The sequence below is a fragment of the Apus apus genome, chromosome 10 (genome assembly GCF_020740795.1).
Source record: "Apus apus isolate bApuApu2 chromosome 10, bApuApu2.pri.cur, whole genome shotgun sequence".
NCBI lineage: Eukaryota > Metazoa > Chordata > Aves > Apodiformes > Apodidae > Apus > Apus apus.
In genome coordinates this window covers 13,634,789-13,655,873 of record NC_067291.1, presented here as the reverse complement: position 1 = coordinate 13,655,873, position 21,085 = coordinate 13,634,789, and the positions used below count along the sequence as shown (strand labels likewise).

Sequence of the window (21,085 nt, the reverse complement as noted above, 5' to 3'; positions counted from 1 at the left end):
TTTGCCCTCCAGCTTCCAGTCCTCACACTGGGGCATTAATTAACACTCATAAATGAGCTCCCTTGCAGAAACTTGGGGTGAGCACAAGGCTGAGCTGACAGTGATGAGATGATGCTCAGCCAAGGATGAGACAGTCCTGGGTATCCAGACAGAGATCCCCAAATCCTCTCTCTGTGGCAGACCCCTCTCATGCTGGGACAGGGATGGGGACACAGCCATGTTGCTCCAGGGCTTTCTCCACTGATTTATTAGAAGAGGTCCAGGAAAATACATCTTTTCATAACCAAACTCTCAAAGAAGAAGGCACCAGAGTTCAAGCGGAGTCCAGGTGAGGAGCACATGGAGAAAAGGCACTGGTGCTCCCATGGGGACAGGCACAATGGCAGCCTTCAGTGGGATGAGGACAGGGCTGGAAGAGGGGCTGGGATCACACAGAGACAACCACTCCCTGCCTCTGGCCAAATCCAGCCTCGCCTCTCTCCCACCCCACAAGCTGAGGAGCAGGATCAGCCTGGAAGGGCAGGTGGGCATCCAGTGTCCCACTGCCACCGCAAGAAGAAGCCAAGCAGGGCGGCAGCAGCCTGTGTACCATCTGCTGTGCTGGTGTGGGGACCATCCTCACGTGCACCCCACGCTGGGCATGGCCCCACACTGCCCCAGCTAGCAGCTGCCCCAGGCAGCTACATGTGTCAGCTGCTCAGCAAGGTGTGGAAAATATAAAGGAAGGAAACAAAATAAAACAAAAAGTAGCCTCTCCCCTACCCCACCTCCCCCCTGCCACCCCCAAAACAGCCCTGAGAAACACCCGACACTGGGCACCACCAGGCTGGAAACATCCTCGGGCCAAGAAGGAGCCCTCCTGGCTCCTTATCTCTCCTTGTAGCAGAAGACACCAAACCTGCCCTTCCTGGGGAAGCCAAAGCTGCGGACACCAGGCTCGGCGGGGCCGCAGTTGGGCCGGGGCTTGGTGATGGGGTAGCGGACGCTGCCATCCGCCAGCCAGCCCGCATTGCAGCGGTCCAGCCCCAGGAACTTCCAGGCAGAGTAGAGGTGTCCTACTCGGGCAATCTCGGCCCCTGCATCCTGGCAGCTCTGCTTGGCCTCCTCCAGCGTCATCCCAGCCAGGTGGTCCAGGTAGAAAACCTCTCCTAGGAGGGAGGGGGGAGCATAAGGGGAGAACCACTGCTGAACATCATGCAGAGCATCCCCACCCGGAGCATCCCTGCCTGGAGCATCCCCACCTGGGCTGAGCCCTGTGCCCTAAGCGGATGGAGGACATGGGATGCAACTGAGGGGGCACAGCATCTTCCCCAGGTTCCCTCCCACCCAGCTCCTGGCCCAGCACCCACCTCTAAGTGCAGAAGAGAAGCAGAAGGCATCAAAGCGGTGCAGGTGGCGGTGGCGCGGGCCGTAGCTGCGGATGCCCGGGGCCAGGTGCAGCCCACCGCAGGGCTTGCGGGGCAGGCGGATGGGGTACTGCACCGTGCCATCTGCCAGCCAGCCCGCGTTGCACCAGTCCAGCCCCTCGCTCCAGGCCTGGAAGAGCTGGTTGAAGGTGGAGAGCATGGCAGCTTGCTCCTCACACACTCGCTTGGCTTCATGGTAATTGAGGCTGTACTGCCCGCGGGGAGGCTGGTAGGGGAACACGATGCCTGGGGGAAGATGAGATGCTCAGCCGGTTCCGTGGGCTGCTGGTCCAGCTCCAGTTCGGCCCCAGCAGGAGCCACAGAAGCCTCTGACCCACCCCAAATTCAGATTCTGGGACAGGGACCACCTCAGCGTGGCACAGCCCAAGGCTCAAGCGTGCGGGGATGGGGCTGCTACGGGCACGCAGCCGCCAGCAGCGAGTGGCCAGCGACATCTGGTGGCACAGGGACACAGGGGCTGAGGACACACAGACCACCCTCATAGGGCGGCACCGGGACACACCGACTATGATACTGAGGATTCAGAGACCACCACCACATGGATGTATGGTCCACAGTCCTGGGAACACAAAGACAGTGGTCCCAGGAGTCATGGACTGCCCCTATGGGGATGGAGAGACCATCGCCATGAGGATGCACAAAGTACAGGGACACAAGGACCAGAATAAAGGAGATGTATGAGATACAACCCCAGAATACATGGACCACCAAGATGTGGATGGATGGAATACTGTCATGGGGCTGGAGGGACCACGGGAACGTGTGCAACACCACCACCACAGACCACAGTCACACACACGAGTGGGACAAGCCAACATGGCAGGGAGGGCCAGAGGACTGAGGGAGGAGGCAGGAGGGGCTCAGCAAAGGGGGCATTTCCCCAGCTCCAAGCTTGGCAGCAGAACCAAGGCTGAGTCAAGGCCCTCATGTGAGCGAGAGGGGTTGGACCAGTCACCAGGGTTCCTCATAAGGTGCAGGGGAATGCCCAGAGCTGGGGAGCAAGGGGGCAGCTGCACATGATGCAGCACAGCAGGAAGATGGGTGGGTAGAAGCAGGAAATGCTGCATCCATGGGGTTAACCCCAGCTCTGACTCCACAGCAGCACCCCCAGCATCCCAGCTAGGCAGAATGCTCTGGGCTCACAGCCTGCTGAGACCCCACGGTCAGACAGCCCCAAAGCCACCACCCCCGTCACACCAGCATCCCAGCCCCTTTCTGCTCACAATTGGTCTCCCCAACCCCCCTGCCTTGCTACCTCCTCAAAGGAGGGGGTGCCACAGGAAGGCCAGGGTCACTGGCTTGGTGCAGGGACCCCCACTGTGCCCCCACCTTGCAGCCGGAGGTCCACCACGTCGCTCTCATCCTCCAGCCCATCGATGACCTCACAGCGATATTTGCCGTCGTCCTGCAAGCGCACATCGCTGATGACCAGCGAGGCCTCACGCGGGCTGCCCTGCTGGAGGTGAGCACGGCCCTGGAAGTCCCCAAAGGCCATGTAGGTCTTGCCAATGGCCACCAGTACATCCTGCTCCTTGGTGTAGTCGTCCCGCAGCTTGGACCACTTGATGCGGATCTTGTGCTTGGCCTCCTGGTCAGGCTCATGGTGGTAGTGACAGGGCAGGGTGACATTGGCACCATTGGCGCTGTACACAGGGTCTTTGGGTGTCTCCACCACCAGCTTGGCCCCGTTGAAATAAACATCTGGAGACAAAGAGGGAAGGTGTGAAGTGTGGGTGAGGATGTAGGGCTGGGCAGTGTCCCCAAATCTCTGCGGCTGCACTGCTCCCTCCACCTCTTCTGCCTGAGCAACCCCTCCTGTACCTCTGGGCCCGACACACCCCTCAAGAGCTGGGTCCCAGCCCCATCCAGAGGCAGGGGGTGGAATTCAGCCCTTCACACAGATCTGCCAACCCCATTTCTCCCCCCAGCCCTGCCAATCCCTGATGTACCTTTCTCCTGCTCGTTGCCCTCGTCATTCATGATGTGGTTGTAGTAGAAGCCATTGTAGAAGGGGTGGTGGGAGCTGCTGGCCAGCCGCAGCAGCGTGGCCTCCAGGAGCAGTGGGAGCAGCAGCATGGCTGGGGAGCAAGGCTGAACCCAAGCCCGGGCTGTGGAGGGGAAGAGGGATGCCATAACCACCCAAAATAACCAGGAGGGCACCAGTGCTGCCTGGTATATGGGAGCAGGCAAACTCCATCGTATGGATGCAAAGAGAGGGGTGGGAACAGCGGGCAGAGCAGCACTCCTGCCAGCAGGGGAGGGCACAGGCAACCTGAGCCGTCCCCCAGACCTGCCCCACCACCGGGGCTCCCAGACCCCTCCATCCTCATCCTCCCACCTGGGTCACTCCGAACACCACCGCAGCCCCGGCTGCCCTCCCTTGGGGCTTTGGGAACGGCCGGCCCGGAGGTGGGAGCCGAGACCAAGCCCGGGATGGGGCGGCTGGGGAAAACGGGATGCCAGGGCGTCCTTTGAACAGGGAACACTGGGAAAACACCACACAGGGGGTGTGGGCGAAAGAGAAGTGGCCGAGCCCCGCCGTAAGCCGCAAGCTCGGTTTACAGAGGCAGCCGAGCGTGCAGCCTGGCCGAGGAGGGAGGAGAGAGCTCGGGGCTGGCTCCTCTGCCCCCGCACCGGACAAAGCCCTTTGGCACCCAGCCGGCCTGGCCCAGGACCCCCAGCTCCGACCCGAGGCTGCCTCTTTGCACCACAGACACAGCTGGGGCTGACCTCGTGCAACACGTTTCACTCCCAAGCCACGTCCCCTGGGTGGGGGGAAGCCTGGTTGCCACACGGTACCGGGGAACCGCGCTGCCCCGAGCTCTGAGTGCCGCGGGCACCCAGGGGTGTCCCGCACGGGGCTCACCACGGGAGGTCAAAGCAGCATTTTCCGACTTGCGAGCTTTGCCGGAGCCGGCAGAGGGGGCCCGGCTCCCGGCAAGCCTCCAGCAGCCCCCTCCAAGCCTGGGAGGGATCTGGCATCTGTGCCCCCTGCTTAGGCAAGGTTTACCAGTGCCTGCAAAGGTGCCCCAGGCCAGGGGGCTGTGGGAGAACGGGTGCTCACCCCCAGCAGGGTCCTAGGTGGGGTACAGTGGTGGTCTCCAGGCACAGGGATGTGCAACCAGCTGCTCTCACCATGGGTTGTTCACTCCCAGCCTCTCCTCCGCAGTCGGTGCCGCTGCTCACCCTGTTTTAGGGTGCAGCTCACACCTCCCACCCGCTAAAGTCTTTGGAACCAGTGCCAGAGGGCACGGGGGGCACCTGCTCAGTGGCCAGCGTGGTCCCGGGAGCCTGGCAGCAGCCGTGCAGCAGGCACCGGAGCCCGGCAGGCACCGGAGCCCGGCAGGCACGATGCCACGTGCTGCCCGCACAGGCAGAGCGGGCTCGAGGCACCGGCAGCTTCACACCTCGGTTTGGGGCCACTAGCCCCGGTCCCCTCTCTGCCCCTAATGCCTCCCATCCCCAGAGGTGGTGACATACCGAGGGGCCCGGCATCCTCAGCCGCGGTGCCAGCAAGCATCGTGCCACAGCACCCACCCTAGCCATGCCCAGCACCTTCCACGGTGATGCCCAGCACCCTCCAGGGCAATGCCATCCCTCCATGGTGAGCAGGGTACCCACCACCCCAGGGTACCAGCCCTCCCCAGCTCTGGGGCCAAGACCTACTCACGCTGGTTACGGGCAGGCGTGCAGGCAGGCTGCAGGCAGATGCACTGTGTTTAGGGCTCTTGCAGGGCTGAGAGGAAGCAGCTCCAGGGCCTGCCTCTTAAAGGGAAACACACGCCTTTCCCAACCCCCTGCTCGCAGCCGGGAGCAGGGGTGGGTGCCCCCGGCCCCCTGCCTACCCACCATGTCCAGGCAATAGACTCAGCATGCATCCCCACGCTGCCTGCACACTGCCCACACGCCTTGTCTGCCATGTGCCGGCTGCCAGCACTGCCCTCAGCTTTGAGGGGAGAGCAGTGGGGAGTGGGGTGCCCCGTCAGGGCAGGTAGGACCCTGTGATGCCTCGTGCAAAGCCCTGGTGAGGCCACAGGGCTGGGGCAGAAGAGCCAATCCTTGCCCCATGTCCCACGAGGGAAACTGCCTGCAGTCCCCGGAAAATGGTGGTGTCAAGCATGCACATGGCAGGAGCACCATGGCCACAAGCAGCTCGGGATGGGTGGGCTGTGGTAAGGGGTGGGCTGTGCCTGGGAGGTGCAGGTAGAACCTGCCTGCTCTGGAGTCCAGTGAAGGCAGCTGAACTGCGGGGTTCAGCTTCTTCAGGCTCTGCCTGGGGCTGTGGGGGCAAAGCAGAGGCACAGAAACCAGTGAAAAAGGTTTGGGCTGCCTGGTTGCACCCATCTGAGGGGGCACCATCCCTAGACGGGAGCGATACCCTCTGCACCAGCTCCTGCTGGCACACGGACATGCAGCCCCACTCTGAGAGCCCTGGGTCCAGCCCTTGGGCAGGGCAGCATGCCAGGGGCACAGCCAGGGATCCCAGACCTGCCGTGGCCAAAGGGGCTGAGCACAGGGAGGAACCACGGCACGGCGTGTGCCCTGACCCAGCGACCCGCCGCCCCGGCCCGGCCCGCCGCTTTGCCCCCTCTTTGTTGTTTTATGGCAAGGAAATGAGGCACGGGGGCCCCGGTCCAGCTCTTGCCGCCGCACGGGATGGCGTCAAGCCGGAAAGAAAACAACTCGTGCAAAAATAAACCACCCCAGGGCTGTCTGTGGGGTGAAGGGGGCCGGGACCCCTTCCCGACTGCCCCCCCCAGGGCAGCGTGCTCGGGGTGTGATCTGGTCTGTCCGCCGCCAACAGGCTGATAGGGAGCAGCCGGCACGGAAACAGCGTTATCTGCCGCCAGCGCCAGCCTGGCAGCCCCCATCCCCCGTGGGAAGCTCCGACCGGGGATGGCTGCAGGACCCAGGGTCTGTAGGCTCTGCTCTGCACTGCTCTCCTTTTCCCTGCACATCCACCCATCGGGGCTGCCAGCCCTCCCTGAGGAGGGACACAGCAGGGCCAGGATGTGGGACCATGACAGGTGGGCACACTGCCTGCTTGCCTGCCCAGAGCCAGCTGCTCTGTGGTCCGCAGTGGAGGGGCCATAACATCCCTCGGCAAGGCAGCATGGGGACTCTGCAGTGATGCATCCCAGCTGAGGGCTCCCAGGCCCCCCAGCCCTGCTCCATACCTGGAGGTGGTAGGACGGTGTCCCAGCTACATCTCAGCTGTATCCTGTCTGCCAGTTTCCCACTGCAGCTGCTCACCCAATTGTCCGTTTTCCAGTCACCCAGCAATTGGGATGGTCCCCTCCACCCTCCCAGCAGTGCAGACAGAAGAACAGCCCTGTTGGGGCACGCTGCTCCTTGGCATGGTCAACCCATTGTTTTGCAGTGGAGGAACAAGCCACACGGTGCCCTGTGCTGCCTGCACTGCCTGCACCCCAGGGCTGCCAGGAGCCATCCTCTGCCTGGCCCAAGGAGGGGAGCAGCAGCAGGGAGGGGAGAAGGATGCTTTTGTGCAACTCTTTTCAGCAACAGCTCATGGCTGGCATTTCGCTGCAGCTCTTGTCTGGATGCAGCTGTTGATGCCCTGCACCTCCTGCCAGGCAGCAGGTGGCATAGGGAAGGATCCAGCTGTCTGTAGCGCCGCCCCCCTCCCCCCCTCCCCCAGGAAAGTGGAATCCCCTTTACTCTTTGCTCTCTCCTGCCTCTCACCCTATTTTTGGTGCTTTGGGGATGATCCCAAATGTGTTTTCTGCAGTGGCCTGGGCTGAAGCCCCAGGACTGAGCTCCCCAAGGGAGACCCTGGGTGGGACAGCAGGCTTCAGGGTGGGCAACGCTGTGCAGGGTCAGGGTAGCTCTGACCCAGAAGCACATGTTTAGGGCATGTGTTTAGGGCTGGCTAAGCTTTTGGCTGAATGGGAGCCATAAAAATGTCATCCCTGTCTTCCCCGCCTCCAATCCAGCAGCTGACAGCTCTGCTGTGGCCCCACCAGAGATTTCTCACTGAAATGCCGCTTGAGCAGGATGATTCCAGCAGGAACCTGCCACCCAAGGCTCAAAGTGTAGAAGAAAGCCAGTGTTCCCGTTGGGATGGAGGAGGCTGTGGTCTGTGCGGGGCTTTCCGGGTGGACGTGAGAGGATGCTCTCCCCGACGGCTGCTTCCTGAGGAACCAGCTCATGGGCAGCTGGCAGCAGGCAGCAGGCAGCAGGGTGCCGTGGCCACAGCATGCTGGCCCTCCAGCCTTCCTGCTGCCCCAGCAGCCCAGCCACATCCAGGAAGAGCATCCTAGGGACAGGGACAAGCCATAAGGGGCTGTGCATGGTGTGGAGGGCTCCCCAGCCCTCACCAACCCCAGTCCTCAAGTTCCAGAGGAGGAAGGAAACACCACAGAGCTGGGAAGGGGGGAAGGGGCTCAGCATCCGTCAGAGGGGTCACCTGGGGGGTGGGAACAGGCAGGGGGAAGTGGTGGGTGGGCACTGAGCATGCATCCCCTCCTCTGACATGTGGCATCTGCTTCCAGCCCCCTCCCTGTGGAGCCTCTGTCTTGCCCTTGGCTTGGGACTGTCTTGGCTGCACTCGGGAGCAAACCGCTCTTATCTCTGCCCCAGCTTCCCAGAGATAAGGGTGGCACCACGGCTGGAGGTGAACCAGGCTGGCTGTCCCCCCATTGCCAGCTCTAGCTGTGGCTGCTATTTGTCACCAAGCAGCCACAGCCACAATGAATACAGCCCCATCTCTGCAAGCAGGTCTCTAGCCCCTCTGGTGCTGGGGGCTCACACCCATGGGGCCAGGAAGGAGCCCATCTCCCGTGGGCAGGGCCTGGTGAGGGAATGTAGGGCCCAGCAGGGTACTGCTGGCTGTGGAAAGGTGCATAGAGGTTGTAAGGAGCTGTGATGAGATGCAGGTAGCCCTGGGCTATTCGTAACAACCTCAGCTGCCCCTGCTCATTGTGGTAGAAGACTCTGTAGAGGAGTAAAGCTGCCCGGGTCAGCCAAGTGCTCCTTCCCTACCAGGGACTCCATCCCTGATGCAGGGGGATTCTCCTCTAGCAGCATTTGTCCCACTGCCCTGCCCAGGGAAGCTCTGCTGGGACCAACCCTGAGGACAGCCCTGGCAAAACCCAGCCCTGGGAGACCACTGGGGTGCAAGAGTTGGTTTTGCTCCAAGTTGCGGAATTTGCTGCAGAATCAAAGCCAAAGGAGGAGACACAGGGCGTGGGGTGCCAATAGCAGCTTCCCCTCCCCAAGTCCCATCCTGCTGCTCTTGGCCAGCTGAGCACAGGCTCCAGCAGCTGTGACAGGGTGGAGGCAGCAGGGAAGATGCACAAAGCCCCAGTCCCCTCCTTTTAGGGCAGGGAAGGGAGCTAGGATGGTCTGTGAAGGCAGGAGATGAAAGGCCAACATGGGAGCCAGGGAGCTCAGAGAGGATCCTGAGGGCTCGCCAGACCCACTGGCCTTAGGGACATGGCTCTCCAGGACGCACAGAGCAGCCAAGCTGACAGCTCCAAGGTTTCAGCTGGTTTTAATACTGTAAGAGACACCCCGGAGCGGGGCCACCACTGCCATCCCCCCTGGGCTCCCTCGATGCTTGCCAAAGCGAACACACCACTGGCCCGGCCCCACGGCCACTTCACATCCCAGCACGTGGGGAAGCATCACTGCCAGTGCTGCTGCCCAGACACCCTGCCTGCAGTCCCGCTTGCCAGTGCCAGGTCTTGCTTGTCTCCTACTGCTAATCCCAAGGACTTGAGTATTGCAAGAGGCTCCCCTCCACCCCATGGAAAGGGAAAAAATCGGGTTATAAAGAGGGTCATGGCACAGCTCCCTTCCTACTGCATTTGGGCGGCTTAACCACCACCTTTCCCATCTTTTCCCTGCACCCTTGTGGCTACAAACCATCTGCCCCTCACTGCCAGATTGCAGCCCCCCTGGTCATCACTTGGTTCTGGGGACAAGGGAGCTGCAGGCACCTCAGACTGCAGTAAAGTGGGGACAGCAGCAATGCTGAGACTTGGAGGATGCTGGAGCCTGCACCCCAGGAAGGCGAATGCCTGCCAAAACACCAGGCACTGAGCCTGTCGGGCAGAGCCACCAGCAATGGGGACTTGGTGCCTCCTGACAGGAGCCATCTCATCACTCCCCTCACACTATGCGGCGCTGACATCGCAGGCAAGGAGACACGGGGCCTGGCAAAATCGGCAGGGGACAACAGCCAAGTATGTTTTTTGGAGACCCTGCTTGCAGGAGCAGGAGGGACATCAGAGGCTGTGAGGCTGGGGTGCCTGCCTTAAGCCCCCCAAAACTGCTGAGTCTGGAGCCCCAGTGGAGGCAGGGGACTGTCCCTGGCTGCAGCCTCTCTGCTGGAAACAGAAGCAAAAAGGGGGAGAACATTTTTCTCCAGGCTTAGATGGCAGGATGCAGCCAAGCCCTGGTTGCAGGATGGGGTCCCCCAGAAAAGCTCCATTCGCAGGATGGGGTCCCCCAAAGAAGCCCCAGTTGCAGAAAAGGTTCTCCCAGCCAAGCCCTGGTGGCAGGAGGGGGTCTGGCTAGCGGGGCAAAGGGCAGGAGCCATCCCCGCATCCCACCTGCAAGAGCCCCATAAAGTGCAGTGCTGCGGCCCCAGAGCCAACGTGGGGCAGGAGAGCCCTCCCGGCCGCCTCCTGAATATAGGGACATGGAGAGGGGGATGTGAGGTCAGAGCAGGAGCAGGCAGGAGCAGGCAGGGTGTGGGCTGGGCAGCAGGGAAGAGCAGCCCCATCCTTCCTGCCCAGGCTCCTACTCGTCGCAGCCCAGCAGCTCCACGCGCAGGGTGATGCGGTTGTGCCAGGCCACGGGCAGGATGCGCACAAAGCGGGCATAGAAGGGCACGTCGAACACGTTCTTCTTGTGTGAGTAGTTGTCACTGTTACCGTGGAAGATCTAAGGGGGGGGAAAGGTGGGTGTCAGCACAACCAGGACTTTCCCAGCACCATCCCATCCCTTCCCATGGCAGCACCCCCAAGCCTCAGCAGGTTGCTGCCCCCCCCGTTTCCTGCCCCACACACACCTTAGTGCTGTTTGTCTGTCCATCCCGGTAGAGGGTCCAGGATGTGCCGTTGTCACTGTAAGCCACCTTATAGGCTGCCACGTACTGAATGTGGCCAAAATCACGGGCTCCTTGCGTGACGACGCCTGTCACCTTCTTCTGGTCCCGGAGGTCGATCTGGCTCAGAGAAAAGGCTCATTGAGGCTCCTCGCAGGAGCAGCGCTCCCACCAGAGAGCATCCTGCATGTCCCAGAGACAATCAGGATGCTGGCCCTCAGCAGTCAAGAATGGAAAAAACACCACTCGACCTCTGCTTCAGTGCCAGAGCGACTTAAAAAAAAAACACTACTGTGAAATATTTGACCCTTTAACGCTCGCAGCATCCCTCAAAGCAACCCAAAGCAGGTCATTAACCCCACCATCTCAGCTACCTTCCCCAACCGTGCCACCACGACAGTTTTTGCTGAAATTGTCAACACGAGCACAACAGAAAAAAAATCTCAATTAAAAAAAAAAATAAAGGATTCCCAGAGGAAATGCATTTCCACTGAGAAGTGATTCTAGCTGAGAAAATATGCAGTTCAGCGCGGTCTGACATTTGAGTTGTGAGATGGTTTCTGTTCTCTTCACTTTGCCACACTGTGCTACTGCTGCTGGCACACTACAGGGTAAACCAGCAAATGAGCAGAAAGTCTCCTTAATTTAGTTCCGATTTTATGCTTTTTGAGGGCAGTACTGGCTACACATATTCATGTATACATGTGTGTGTATATATAAAAGAGTATACATGTAAATCTATATATACACACACAAACAGGCAGCCTGCAGTGCAACAGCCCAACTCAGCGTGTCATCCTGACCTCATCAGCAGACGTTTTGATAAGCTGGTTTATTTAGCTGAGAGGCAGCTGCTTTTAATCATTTCCCAAATAAAAAGCGGGACAAATATCTAAACCGCTTCATCCCATTATGTCATGAAATCATGTGAAAAGTATAAAAACAGGGGAGGAAAGGAAACTGAGAAGGAAATTTCAAAACTATTTGTTCCCATTCCAGACTGGGAAGAGAAAAGCAAACCTGATTTTTTTTCCTGCAAAACAGAAATGCAGTGTTCTGGGCAGCTGGAGGGTTGTGGGACAGTCACACCAGGCTGGGATGGCACTTCCCAAGGGGGTGATGCAGACCCAAAAAAGGTCTGTGGAGATAGCACTACCCTGTCCCTATCCCTATGGGTGCTGATGTCTCTGACCCACCACTCCAGCATTGCTGCTAAAACCAGAAGCTGCAGCCCCATCCTGACCTGTCCCAGCGATCCCAACTCAGGGAGAGCACGGCAAGGCTCCAGCTGCACAGTCCAAGCTGCTCTACCCAGCCTCTCCCACCATGCCCATCCTGCTTCCAGCCACCCCAGCACAGCAGGTAGCTTGGGGCACAGCTGGAGGAGCTGGGGAGGAGAAATGAGGTTACAGAGGGAGGGCAGCAAGACCCACCTGCAGCCACTCAGACTGGCCATTGTTGAGTGCTGTCCAGGCATTGGTTTTGCCTGTCTTGTCCAGGCGAGCGTAATGGGGGTGCCAGGTAAAGGCATCAATGCCCCAGGTCTTGAAGACACTGGAGGCTGTGATCTGCTGGTCAGAGATCAGGTGGGATTTCATGCCAAGAGGCTCCGAGCAACCTGCCGTGTTGAAATAAACTGTAACACAACGGTTTACACAGGCAGTGAAAAGGAAAGAGTTCACAGCACCGACGTGAGCACAAACCCACAGCCCCAGCAGGCACCATCCCGACATCCCAGTTTTTCACCGCCTGGAGCAGGAGGCAGGGCCAGGCAGGGAAAGGCTCGGCACAGGCGCAGGGTTGCAGCCAGATTGCCTCTTCCCAGGATTTTTAGCTCCCAGCTATTCCCGAGCTCACACTGCCTCCTACTGCAGGGACAGCCCAACCCAAGAGGACAGACAGTTCTGGCAGGAGACAGAGGAAGATGCTTTCACGGGTGAAGAGAGCAATGCAAAAACATCCTCAGCCAACAGCTCAACTGGCACCACACCCAGGCAGCAGCAGGACATGACCCAAGCCCCCACAGCACCCTGCTCCCAGCCAGCACCCGGGTCCCACTTGGCGGCCAGGGACATGCCGCAGGGCTGGAATGTGGGAGGCACAGAGAAAAGGCTCAGGCTAATCATCCTTCATGTTTCCAGGAGGACTTTGATCCTCTGGTGCTTTTCAAGCTCTCCGGCAGGAATAGAAGCCGGTTCACCGCTCGGACAAAGTGGGGACACAATAAAAACCCCATCTTGGGAAGCTGTTCTCAGCGTGGGAACGCAGCTCCAGCCCGCTGAGCTGGTGGGATTAACAGCTTGTGCTCCCCAAAAGCACCCGAGGGTATTTCCATGTAGCCAACGTGAGATAAAACAAGCACGGACAAATCCCCTGTCCCGGGTGATCAAAACCAGCACAAGGGACGATGTCCTACCCTGCAGCCCTGCAGCCCTGAGGGGAGGGTGGGCAGCCACCAACATTTACCATTCATCTCACAGCCGATGAGCTCGAAGCGCAGCGTGCAGGCCCGGCGGCACATCACGGGGTAGATGCGGATGAACTGGGCGGTGATGGGAGGGTTGAACATGTTGGTCTGCATGCTGCCATTGTCCACGTTCCCCTGGAACACCTGCAGCAGCAAGCAGGGCTGAGTGCCCCTGTCCTCCCACTACAGCAAGGATCCCCAAGTTGTGACAAGGAGAAGGGTGGCTTGTTCCGGTTTTTTTTCTTTTTAACACAATAAATACAGTCAGGTCATGTTTTCACACATTTTTTTCCCCCACTGCAGAAACAAGAGAAGTTTGGTTTTTTTTAAGCAAGGTAGATACTTCCAGCTATTCCCTGGCTGCTCAAAAATCAACCAGGAGACACTTGCCATAAAAACTGCAAGTGGAGAGCGCTGCGATCAGTGAGTACTACTTTGAGAGTGTGAGACACTGTCAGCTCGTGCTTGCTGCAGACACAGCACCAAGCCATGCAAGCTGTTCACTAGCACTTCCAGACTATACCTAGTTCCCACAGTATGTCCCTGATAAAAGTATTAGCTGAACAACCTCAATAAGCCAGCACTGCTTCTTTATGTTATGCTTACTATGGTCAATTAAACAGAGCCAGAGAGTGCTGCCCAGCACTGGAACTGCCTGTGCTGTCTCACTGCTAGGACAGTTCCCAGCGTGGCTTTGACCCAGGTCAAAAGCACTTTCCCAAACGTGGGGATGGTTTGGGAAGCAGCTCGCAGCCACCCCGGCGCCCGCAGCATCACAGCCCACCTTGTCTGCATCCTGCGTCTCGTCCTTGTAGAAGGTGAAGCTGCGCCCATCCAGGCTGTAGGCCACTTTGTAGGCACGGACATACTCTGCCTTGCCCACCCGGCTGGCGCCTTGCGTGATGATCCCGGTCAGCCGCATCTTCCGCAGCAGGTTGGCCTGGGGAGGGGAGAAGAGCATGAGCTGGACCCAGCAGGGATGGGGTGCACAGCCCCTGTGCCCAGCACTGCCAAGCATGGATAGGAGGGTGGGCTCCCACTTGGCACTGGGATCAGCAGAGGGGCTGCTAAGGGCGCTGAGACTTCCTGGAGGCAAAAGCCCTCCACTCTCCAGTCTTTCATCCCAGAGGGGGCACAACCCCGCTCCCAGTTTTTTGCCCAGCGACCTTGCCTTCTCCAGCCATGTCACAAGATGCCTCTGGGTGGCACCTTGCTGCAACAATTTAGCCCCACATGCGCCACCAGAAGCACAGAAATCCCATGAGAGCAGTCCCACGAGACCAGCCATGGCTGCCTGCTACGCTGGTGCTCCCAGTCCTGCCGTGGCTACCTGGATCCAGGGGCTCTTGTCGTAGTCACTGGAGGTCCAGGCGTTGACAATGCCATGGTTGTTGAGGCGGGCAAGCTCTGGGCCCCAGCGCTGGAGGCCAAGAAAGCCATAGTAGACAGAGGATGCTGAGAGCTGGGCATCAGAGATGGCTCCTCCTTCCATGCCCAGGAGAACTGCACAGCCTGGGGGGCAGTGGGAACATCAGCACCAAAGACAGACCATGACCAGAGAGCAAAACTGGGGGGTCATTTGCCAGGAGATGGAGACCAATCCTAGGACCTGACTGTCCCCAGGGTGTCCCCTCTCCTCAGCCTTCAGCCAAAACCACACCATCCATCAGCTCCTCTCACAACACGGAGGTCTAGTGGGGTTAAGGGCTGCTCTAGGGCCACCCCAGAGAGGATACAGCACCTTCCTGGGGATGGTCCCTTCACGAGGACCAGGCCTGCTGGCATCAAGAGCAGACAGCACAGAGGCACCTACAGCTACCCTGCAGATCCCCAAAACCAGCTGGTGAGATCTCTCCTGGGCACACTGGTAATGGGGGACAGAGCAGTGGGGAACAGGGAGGGAAGGGGAATTCTGTACAGTTGTTGCCAGGGACTTACGGACGTGGCAGGTCTTCCCCAAGAACGGAGAAGGGCACTTGCAGGCGTAGTCGCCATCCAGGTCCAGGCAGGTGCCTCCATTTTTGCAAGGCTGGGAGTAGCACTCATTCTTGCCTAGGAGACAGAATGGGGGAGCTGAAGAGGTGACCACAGAGCTGGTCCAGAGGAGGAGACCCTTCATTCAGTGCAGCAGGAAGTGGGGAGGCATCCCCTGAACAAGGACCATGGCAGGGTCGCTGCTGAAATGGTGGCACAGATTGAAGCTCAAACCCAAGGAGCTGCCTAAGCTGTGTCCCTGCTGACTGCAGCCAGGGAGGTGCATCAGGACACACAGCCATGGCAAGGCTGAGAGCCCATGAGGAGCAGGCTGAGCCTTGAGGCACCCCTTGTCCCATTACTCAAGACACCGTGTCCCTCCAGACATGCAGAGCATCAGACACAGCTGTCTCCCCAGACCATGGTCCTTCCTTCCATCCTGCAAGGTCCAAACCAGCCCACGGTCCCCAACACAGTGCTCAGCACAGTCACAGCTGCAAACACCCCCTGGCTGTCCCTACACTGCTGCCCAGAGGGTCCCCAAGCCCTCAGCAAGCCCGCCTTGTCCCCCCCACCCCACTGTACTCACTGTTCTGGCAGTGCACCCCATCGTACCCCGCAGGGCACTTGCAGATGTAGTCGGTGAAGACGTCTCCCCTGTTCGGGACCGGCTGGCACTCGCCACCGTTGTGGCAAGGATTGGGGTGGCAGGGGCCTGGGGAGGGGGAAAGCAGGGAAAATGGCTTTGATACAGGCACAGGTGGAGATTAAGAGCATCCAGTAGGCTGTTGCTCCCAAAGGTATCACATTCACTCCAAGTGATGGAGGTCACCACATCTGGGCTGGTTTTGGCTGGGATAAAGTTAATTTTCTTCATAGTAGCTGGTGTGGGGCTGAGCTTTGGATTTGTGCTGAAAGCAGCACTGATAACACAGGGGTGTTTTCGTTACTGCTGGGCAGGGCTTACACAGCATCAAGGCCTTTTCTGCTACTCAGCCCACCCCACTGAGTGGGCTGGAGGTGCAAAAGAAGCTGGGGGTGGACACAGCTGGGAAAGCTGACCCCAACCACAGGGATATTTCATTCCGTGTGACATCATGCTCAGCACATAAAGCTGGGGCAAGAAGAAGGAAGGTGGGGACATTTGGAGTGATGCCATTTGTCTTCCCAAGTCACCGCCACACGTGATGAAGCCCTGCTTTCCTGGAGATGTCTGAACATCAATGGGAAGGAGTGAATGAAAACTTTGCTTTGCTTCACTTGTGTGAGGCTTTTGCTTTACCTATTAAACTGTCTCCATTTCAACCCAAGGCTTTTCTCACTTTTACACTTCCGATTGTCTCCCCATCCAGCTTGGGGGGGAGTAAGCAAACAGCTGTCTGAGAATTAGTTGTCAGCTGAGGTTAAACCATGGCAGCATCCCTGCTTGGATCTCTGCTCAGCGTGTCCATCAGCAGGGCTGGACACCAGGGCCATGACAAGGGCACGCTGCCACGCTGCAAGGTTCCTGGACTTCACAAAGTCCCTGTGATGGGATCAGCATCTCACCTTTCTCCGTCTCATTGCAGTCAATCCCAACATAGCCATCAGGGCAGATGCAGAAGAAGGGGCTCTCATTAATCCCGGTCAGGCAGGTGCCCCCATTCTGACAGTGGTTTACGTCGCAGAAGTCACCTGGAAGCAAAGCCACATGTCACTGCAAACCATCCCTATGGCAGGCATCTGCCACAGTACCATGGTTTAAACTCAGCAGGCCACTACATACCACCCAGCTGCTTGCTCCGGGGAGTGGGGGAGAGAATTGGAAAGGTAAAGGTGAAGAGACTCATGGGTTGAAATAAAAACAATTTAATGATTAAAATAAAATAAAAATAGTCATAATGATAACGGAGTACACAAAGAAGTGACGCACAGTACAGCTGCTCCCCACCCAGCCCGTCACTGGCGAGCAACCCCGGAGAAGAGAAAATCCCTAAAACTACAATCCCAGAAGAGAGACAGAGCTTCCCAGCCAACACTCATCTATTTACGGAGCACAGTGTTTTATGATATGGAATATTCCATTGGCCAGCTTGGAGCCATTGCTCCAGCTGTGCTCCCTCCCAGCTTCTTGTGCGCCTGCCTGATAGCAAAGCAAGGGAAGTTGAAAAGCCCTTGATTTCTTAGCAACAACCAAGAACGTCAGGGTATTATCAACATTCTTCTCATACCAAATCCCACACTAACTCCAACACATAGCACTCTCCTAGCTACTAAGAAGAAAATTAGCTCTACCGCAGCCAAAACCAGGTCCTGCAGCCCTGCAGATGCACTTGGAGGCAACTTGACTCGGCAGCAGGAACTGCTCCCCTGCAGATGCCGTGGGAAGGGGAGCACCGGATCCTGCACGGGATTGTTGGTGTTCCAGAGCAATGGTTGAGAGGAGGAGCATGAGAGAGCGGCCAGGACCTGCCCTGGCACATGAGAGAAAGGGGTTTAATAGTCTGCTCATCAAACCAAAGGCAGGGGAAAACCAGGTCTCTGGTGCAACAAGTGTTTCTGCTGCTCAGCTGGGAAGAAGGGGTGGCCAGGCCAGGGCTTGCATAGGCATGAGCAGGACAGGATTATTCAAGGGAATGGGGCTGCTCCCACGGCTGGGTTTTGCTATTGGAAGTTAGTACTCAGAAGACCAAAATAAAATCATTGTAGGGGGAGCCCGCATGCCTCAGTTCCCAGATGCTGGAGACACGTGAGGAGGGAGCAGAGAGTCCAACCTGCATGATGCTTGCCAGACCTCCATTCACTCCAAGGACTCTTTGAGAAGCTCCCATCAGGCAGACCCAGCCCACTGGCAGGTCCCTCCAGGGAACTGGTGGGGCTCCAGCACCTCCCATGGCATTGGGTTTATGTGGCAAGGTGGAGGGGTGTCAGGAATGGCTTCTGTGATAAGGTATCAGGAGCTGCCCCCATGTTGGAGACAGCCAGTCCAGCCAATTCCAAAACAGATCGATTGATGCCCAACATTGAGCCTATCACTAACAGTGGTGTAGCCTCTGTGATAATATACATGAGACAAAATAAAAGATGCTGCACAGCAGCTCTAGCAGGGGGATGAGAAAAATGTGCGAGAAACAACTCTGCAGACACCAAGGTCAGTGAAGAAAGAAGGGGAGAAGGTGCTCCAGGCACCAGAGCAGGGATTCCCCTGCAGCCCAAGGAGAAGACCAAGGTGAAGGAGAATTGTGAAGGGACCACACTGGAGCAGATATCCACACTGCAGCCCATGGAGGACTCCACACCAGAGCAGTCTGTTCCTGATGGACCATACCCCATGGAAAGGAGTCATGCTGGAGCAGTTCATGAAGAACTGCATCCTTTGTGAAGGACCCATGCTGGAGTTTTTTCATTGTCTTCTCTCCTCCCTGTTCTGCTGGGTAGGGAGAGTGAGAGAGCAGCTGGGTTGGGTACATGACAGCCAGCTGAGGTCAACCCACTGCACCCATCAACCTTCTGCTCCCCATTGCAGTGCTGAATCAGATTACAAGAGCCAGGTTGAAATTTCTCCCACTCTCAACTGATTCTGCCTCAAGAACAGCAACATTCTCCATAAACCTAGACCAGACTCTCCCAGACCTCAGTAACTCCTTGCCAAGTGGTGGGACAGCACATACCTTGATGCCAGGCTCCTCTCAGCCATGCTGCAGGAATCGGAGCAAGGTGGAGACCCAGGGATAACCCCCCACTACCTGTATGCACTGAAGAAGGTGGAAGTTAATGAGCTGTGGGCTCCCTGCCTGAACCCACATCGAACAGCATGGCTCTCATTAGCCTAAGCTACTACTCAGAGAGCTCCTACTCATTAGTCTTTTAATAGCAGGGCTCCTCTGAGTTAATCCTACTCTTCCTGACACTCCACATCTGTAGAGTACACACTTGTGGCAGACAGGCCAGGGTTATGAGAAGGTTTCCAAAAAGATGCTGTAGCTCCCTTAGCCCAGCCTCAGGAGGCAGAAAAACTTGGGCAGCGGTTCAAGTCGCTGCCTGCGCTGCCCAGCCTGTTCTGCATGACCTCATGCTCCATCAATGTGCTGCCATGAGCTACAGCACAGGAGGACAGAGCTCCTGCTGATATGTGGGGATGCCTTTGCCCCACACCCCTCCGCAGGTCTCGAGTGCATCCAGCTGCCCCATCCCAAGGATCTCTCCCGGCAGCTGGCCAAGGCCCTGCAGACAGAGCTACTTCTGTTCCGCAGCAGGAGCCGGCGGCTTCCCCAGGCATGGAGCGCCAAGGAACGTGTGCTCCCTGGCATCCACACTGCTTCCACGCAGGAGATCCTGGGGTGGGAAACATCAACCAAGGAGTAAGGACTCCTCCCAGGGTCTGGATAGGAGGGGTCCTAGTTTTATACATTACTTTATCCCAAGTAACCAGACTCCATTTTATCCCCTCCCAGGAATAATCCCTTACTTGGTGGGTCTCACTAGCCAGCCCCTGCCTAGCAGCAAGGCACGCAGGTCACATTTTCCACTGTGGCAAGTAGCTCTGGATGTTCTTATTTCTCGACTGTTTCAGGCCTGGTTTCAGAGCAGTTCAACATCTCCATCCTCCACACACACAGTTTTCTCTGGCCAGGGACAGAGCTGTCACAGGCTGGACAGTCAGAAACCAAGGCAACAAAGATCAGCCACCACATTTGGAAATGTTTGCTTATATGAACCCACAGGGGCTGGCTGGAAGGCAAAAACAACATCCTCCAAAAACTGGGACAGCTCATCGCAGCAGGGCTGAGGGAGGTCAGGTCAAGCTTGTCTCGTGAGGGCAAAATGGGCACCTCTGCCCAGGGACAGTGAGCACAAACAGAGCCTCCCTCACAGCACACATTCCTTCTGCCCTTTGTCCCCTGGCCGGGAGTTTTCACTTGTGCTTTCACCTCCCCTGGTCTTGCCCATCCCTTCCAGAGTCAACCCCCGATGGCACGACCCACAGGGTGATGATGGAGCTGCTTTTCCCTGGGGTTCCCCTGGCCAGGCCAGCCAGGCACGCTGTGCCAGGCAGTCCCAGGGAAGCTGTTTACATCGCGGGGAAGCTTATCTAAGCCTGAAAGCACGGGACGGCCCGGCTGAGCTATTCCCAGCTCGGGAGCAAGGACGGGGCTGTGGACCTGAGCTCCTCTGCTCCTGCAGCAGCAGCCGCAGGGGCTGTGCACCCTCGCACTCGCCAGCCTTGCACCCCGCACACGGCAGTCCGGACCCTCTTACCCTGCAGTCCAGACGCCCTGCCCACCGGACAACCCTGGATCCCCCGCAGTCCGGATCCCCAGCACCTCGTGCTCCCTTGGCGACCTGGATCCCTTGCACTTCGGATCGCCAGCACCCCGGGCTCCTTGGCACCCTGGATCCTCTGCGCTCCGGATCTCCAGCACCTCGGGCTCCTTGGCACCCTGGATGCCCTGCGCCCCAGGCTTCCCTACATCCCGGCTCCCCGGCATCCCGGCCCCCCGATCCCCGGCATGCTGGCTCGCCATCCCCCTGCCACTCACCGGCCACCACCAGCAGCAGAGAGAGCCCTATCAGGGCGATCATCGCCTGCTTCATCCTCGCCATCGTGGTGCTGCGTCCACAGATCCCGGGCTCCCTCCGCTCGGCTCCGCCGCGGCGGGGCTGGCGCGGGGAGTGACTCAGCCCGGCCCGGCGCGGCCCCACGGGCTCCGCCCCCGGGGCGGGACCGGCCCCTCCGGCCCCTCCGGCACGGGCAGGGGGTGACCCCCCGGAGAGCACCTTCCGGGGAGGGGGCTGCGGGCCGGGGAGGCGAGGGGGGTGCAGGCAGCAAGGGGAGTACCCCAGGCACGCTGGGTTGCGGGGTGCAGGCGGGAAGCAGGTGGGCAAGAGGCAGGTTTGGGAGACTGGCCTCATAGCCCAAGGGGCTTAATGAGGCACCATGACACACTGGTGATGCTCCGGGTGCACGCGGGGGGATCCACCGGTTCACCCCACATCGGACCGTGGTCCTCGGGAACTTTCTGAGCCTGGCAGTGCCCGTGGCTCCCGGCCCTGGCTGGCAGGCAGAAGAGTGCAGAGCTGGAGCTGGATGCACTTGGGGCTGCCAGCACTTGGCAGGAGAAAGAGCTGTTTTGCAGCACAAACCCCACTTTTCTCTCCCTGGGT

At 58.6% G+C, this 21,085-nt stretch overlaps 2 protein-coding genes across 5 annotated transcripts; both read right to left on the bottom strand.

Moving 5' to 3' along the window:
• Positions 1 to 805: 805 nt before the first annotated feature.
• On the bottom strand, positions 806 to 5,144 carry HAPLN3 (hyaluronan and proteoglycan link protein 3). The gene is made up of 5 exons (XM_051628296.1): positions 5,098 to 5,144; positions 3,377 to 3,535; positions 2,757 to 3,128; positions 1,350 to 1,652; positions 806 to 1,148 (listed from the first exon to the last, which is right to left on the bottom strand). The coding sequence occupies exons 2-5, from the start codon at positions 3,501 to 3,503 to the stop codon at positions 868 to 870; spliced, it is 1,083 nt and encodes a 360-aa protein (XP_051484256.1). The 5' UTR covers positions 3,504 to 3,535; positions 5,098 to 5,144; the 3' UTR covers positions 806 to 867.
• A 3,780-nt stretch (positions 5,145 to 8,924) lies between these two features.
• On the bottom strand, positions 8,925 to 20,608 carry MFGE8 (milk fat globule EGF and factor V/VIII domain containing). Of its 4 annotated transcripts, none has more exons than XM_051628290.1 (11): positions 20,461 to 20,608; positions 18,592 to 18,675; positions 16,490 to 16,615; positions 15,531 to 15,656; positions 14,906 to 15,019; positions 14,298 to 14,479; positions 13,752 to 13,907; positions 12,967 to 13,111; positions 11,934 to 12,136; positions 10,465 to 10,620; positions 8,925 to 10,337 (listed from the first exon to the last, which is right to left on the bottom strand). In XM_051628290.1, exons 1-11 carry the CDS (start codon positions 20,522 to 20,524, stop codon positions 10,194 to 10,196), a joined length of 1,500 nt encoding a protein of 499 aa, XP_051484250.1. In that variant the 5' UTR covers positions 20,525 to 20,608; the 3' UTR covers positions 8,925 to 10,193. The 4 variants fall into 4 exon arrangements, with proteins under 4 accessions (XP_051484250.1, XP_051484251.1, XP_051484252.1 ...); XM_051628291.1 differs by having other exon boundaries at positions 11,934 to 12,118; positions 20,461 to 20,607; XM_051628292.1 differs by lacking the exon at positions 18,592 to 18,675 and having other exon boundaries at positions 20,461 to 20,606.
• Positions 20,609 to 21,085: the final 477 nt, after the last annotated feature.

Coding starts and splice junctions, on each gene's coding strand:
- HAPLN3 (XM_051628296.1), bottom strand. CDS start 3,503: ATGCTGCTGCTCCCACTGCTCCTGGAGGCCACGCTGCTGCGGCTGGCC. Junction 1,653..2,756: donor GGTGGACCTCCGGCTGCAAG/GTGGGGGCACAG, acceptor ATCTTCCCCCAG/GCATCGTGTTCCCCTACCAG. Junction 1,149..1,349: donor CTTCTCTTCTGCACTTAGAG/GTGGGTGCTGGG, acceptor CCTCCCTCCTAG/GAGAGGTTTTCTACCTGGAC.
- MFGE8 (XM_051628290.1), bottom strand. CDS start 20,524: ATGGCGAGGATGAAGCAGGCGATGATCGCCCTGATAGGGCTCTCTCTG. Junction 18,676..20,460: donor TCTGCTGCTGGTGGTGGCCG/GTGAGTGGCAGG, acceptor CACCTTCTTCAG/TGCATACAGGTAGTGGGGGG. Junction 14,480..14,905: donor GGGGAAGACCTGCCACGTCC/GTAAGTCCCTGG, acceptor ACTGCCCCCCAG/GCTGTGCAGTTCTCCTGGGC.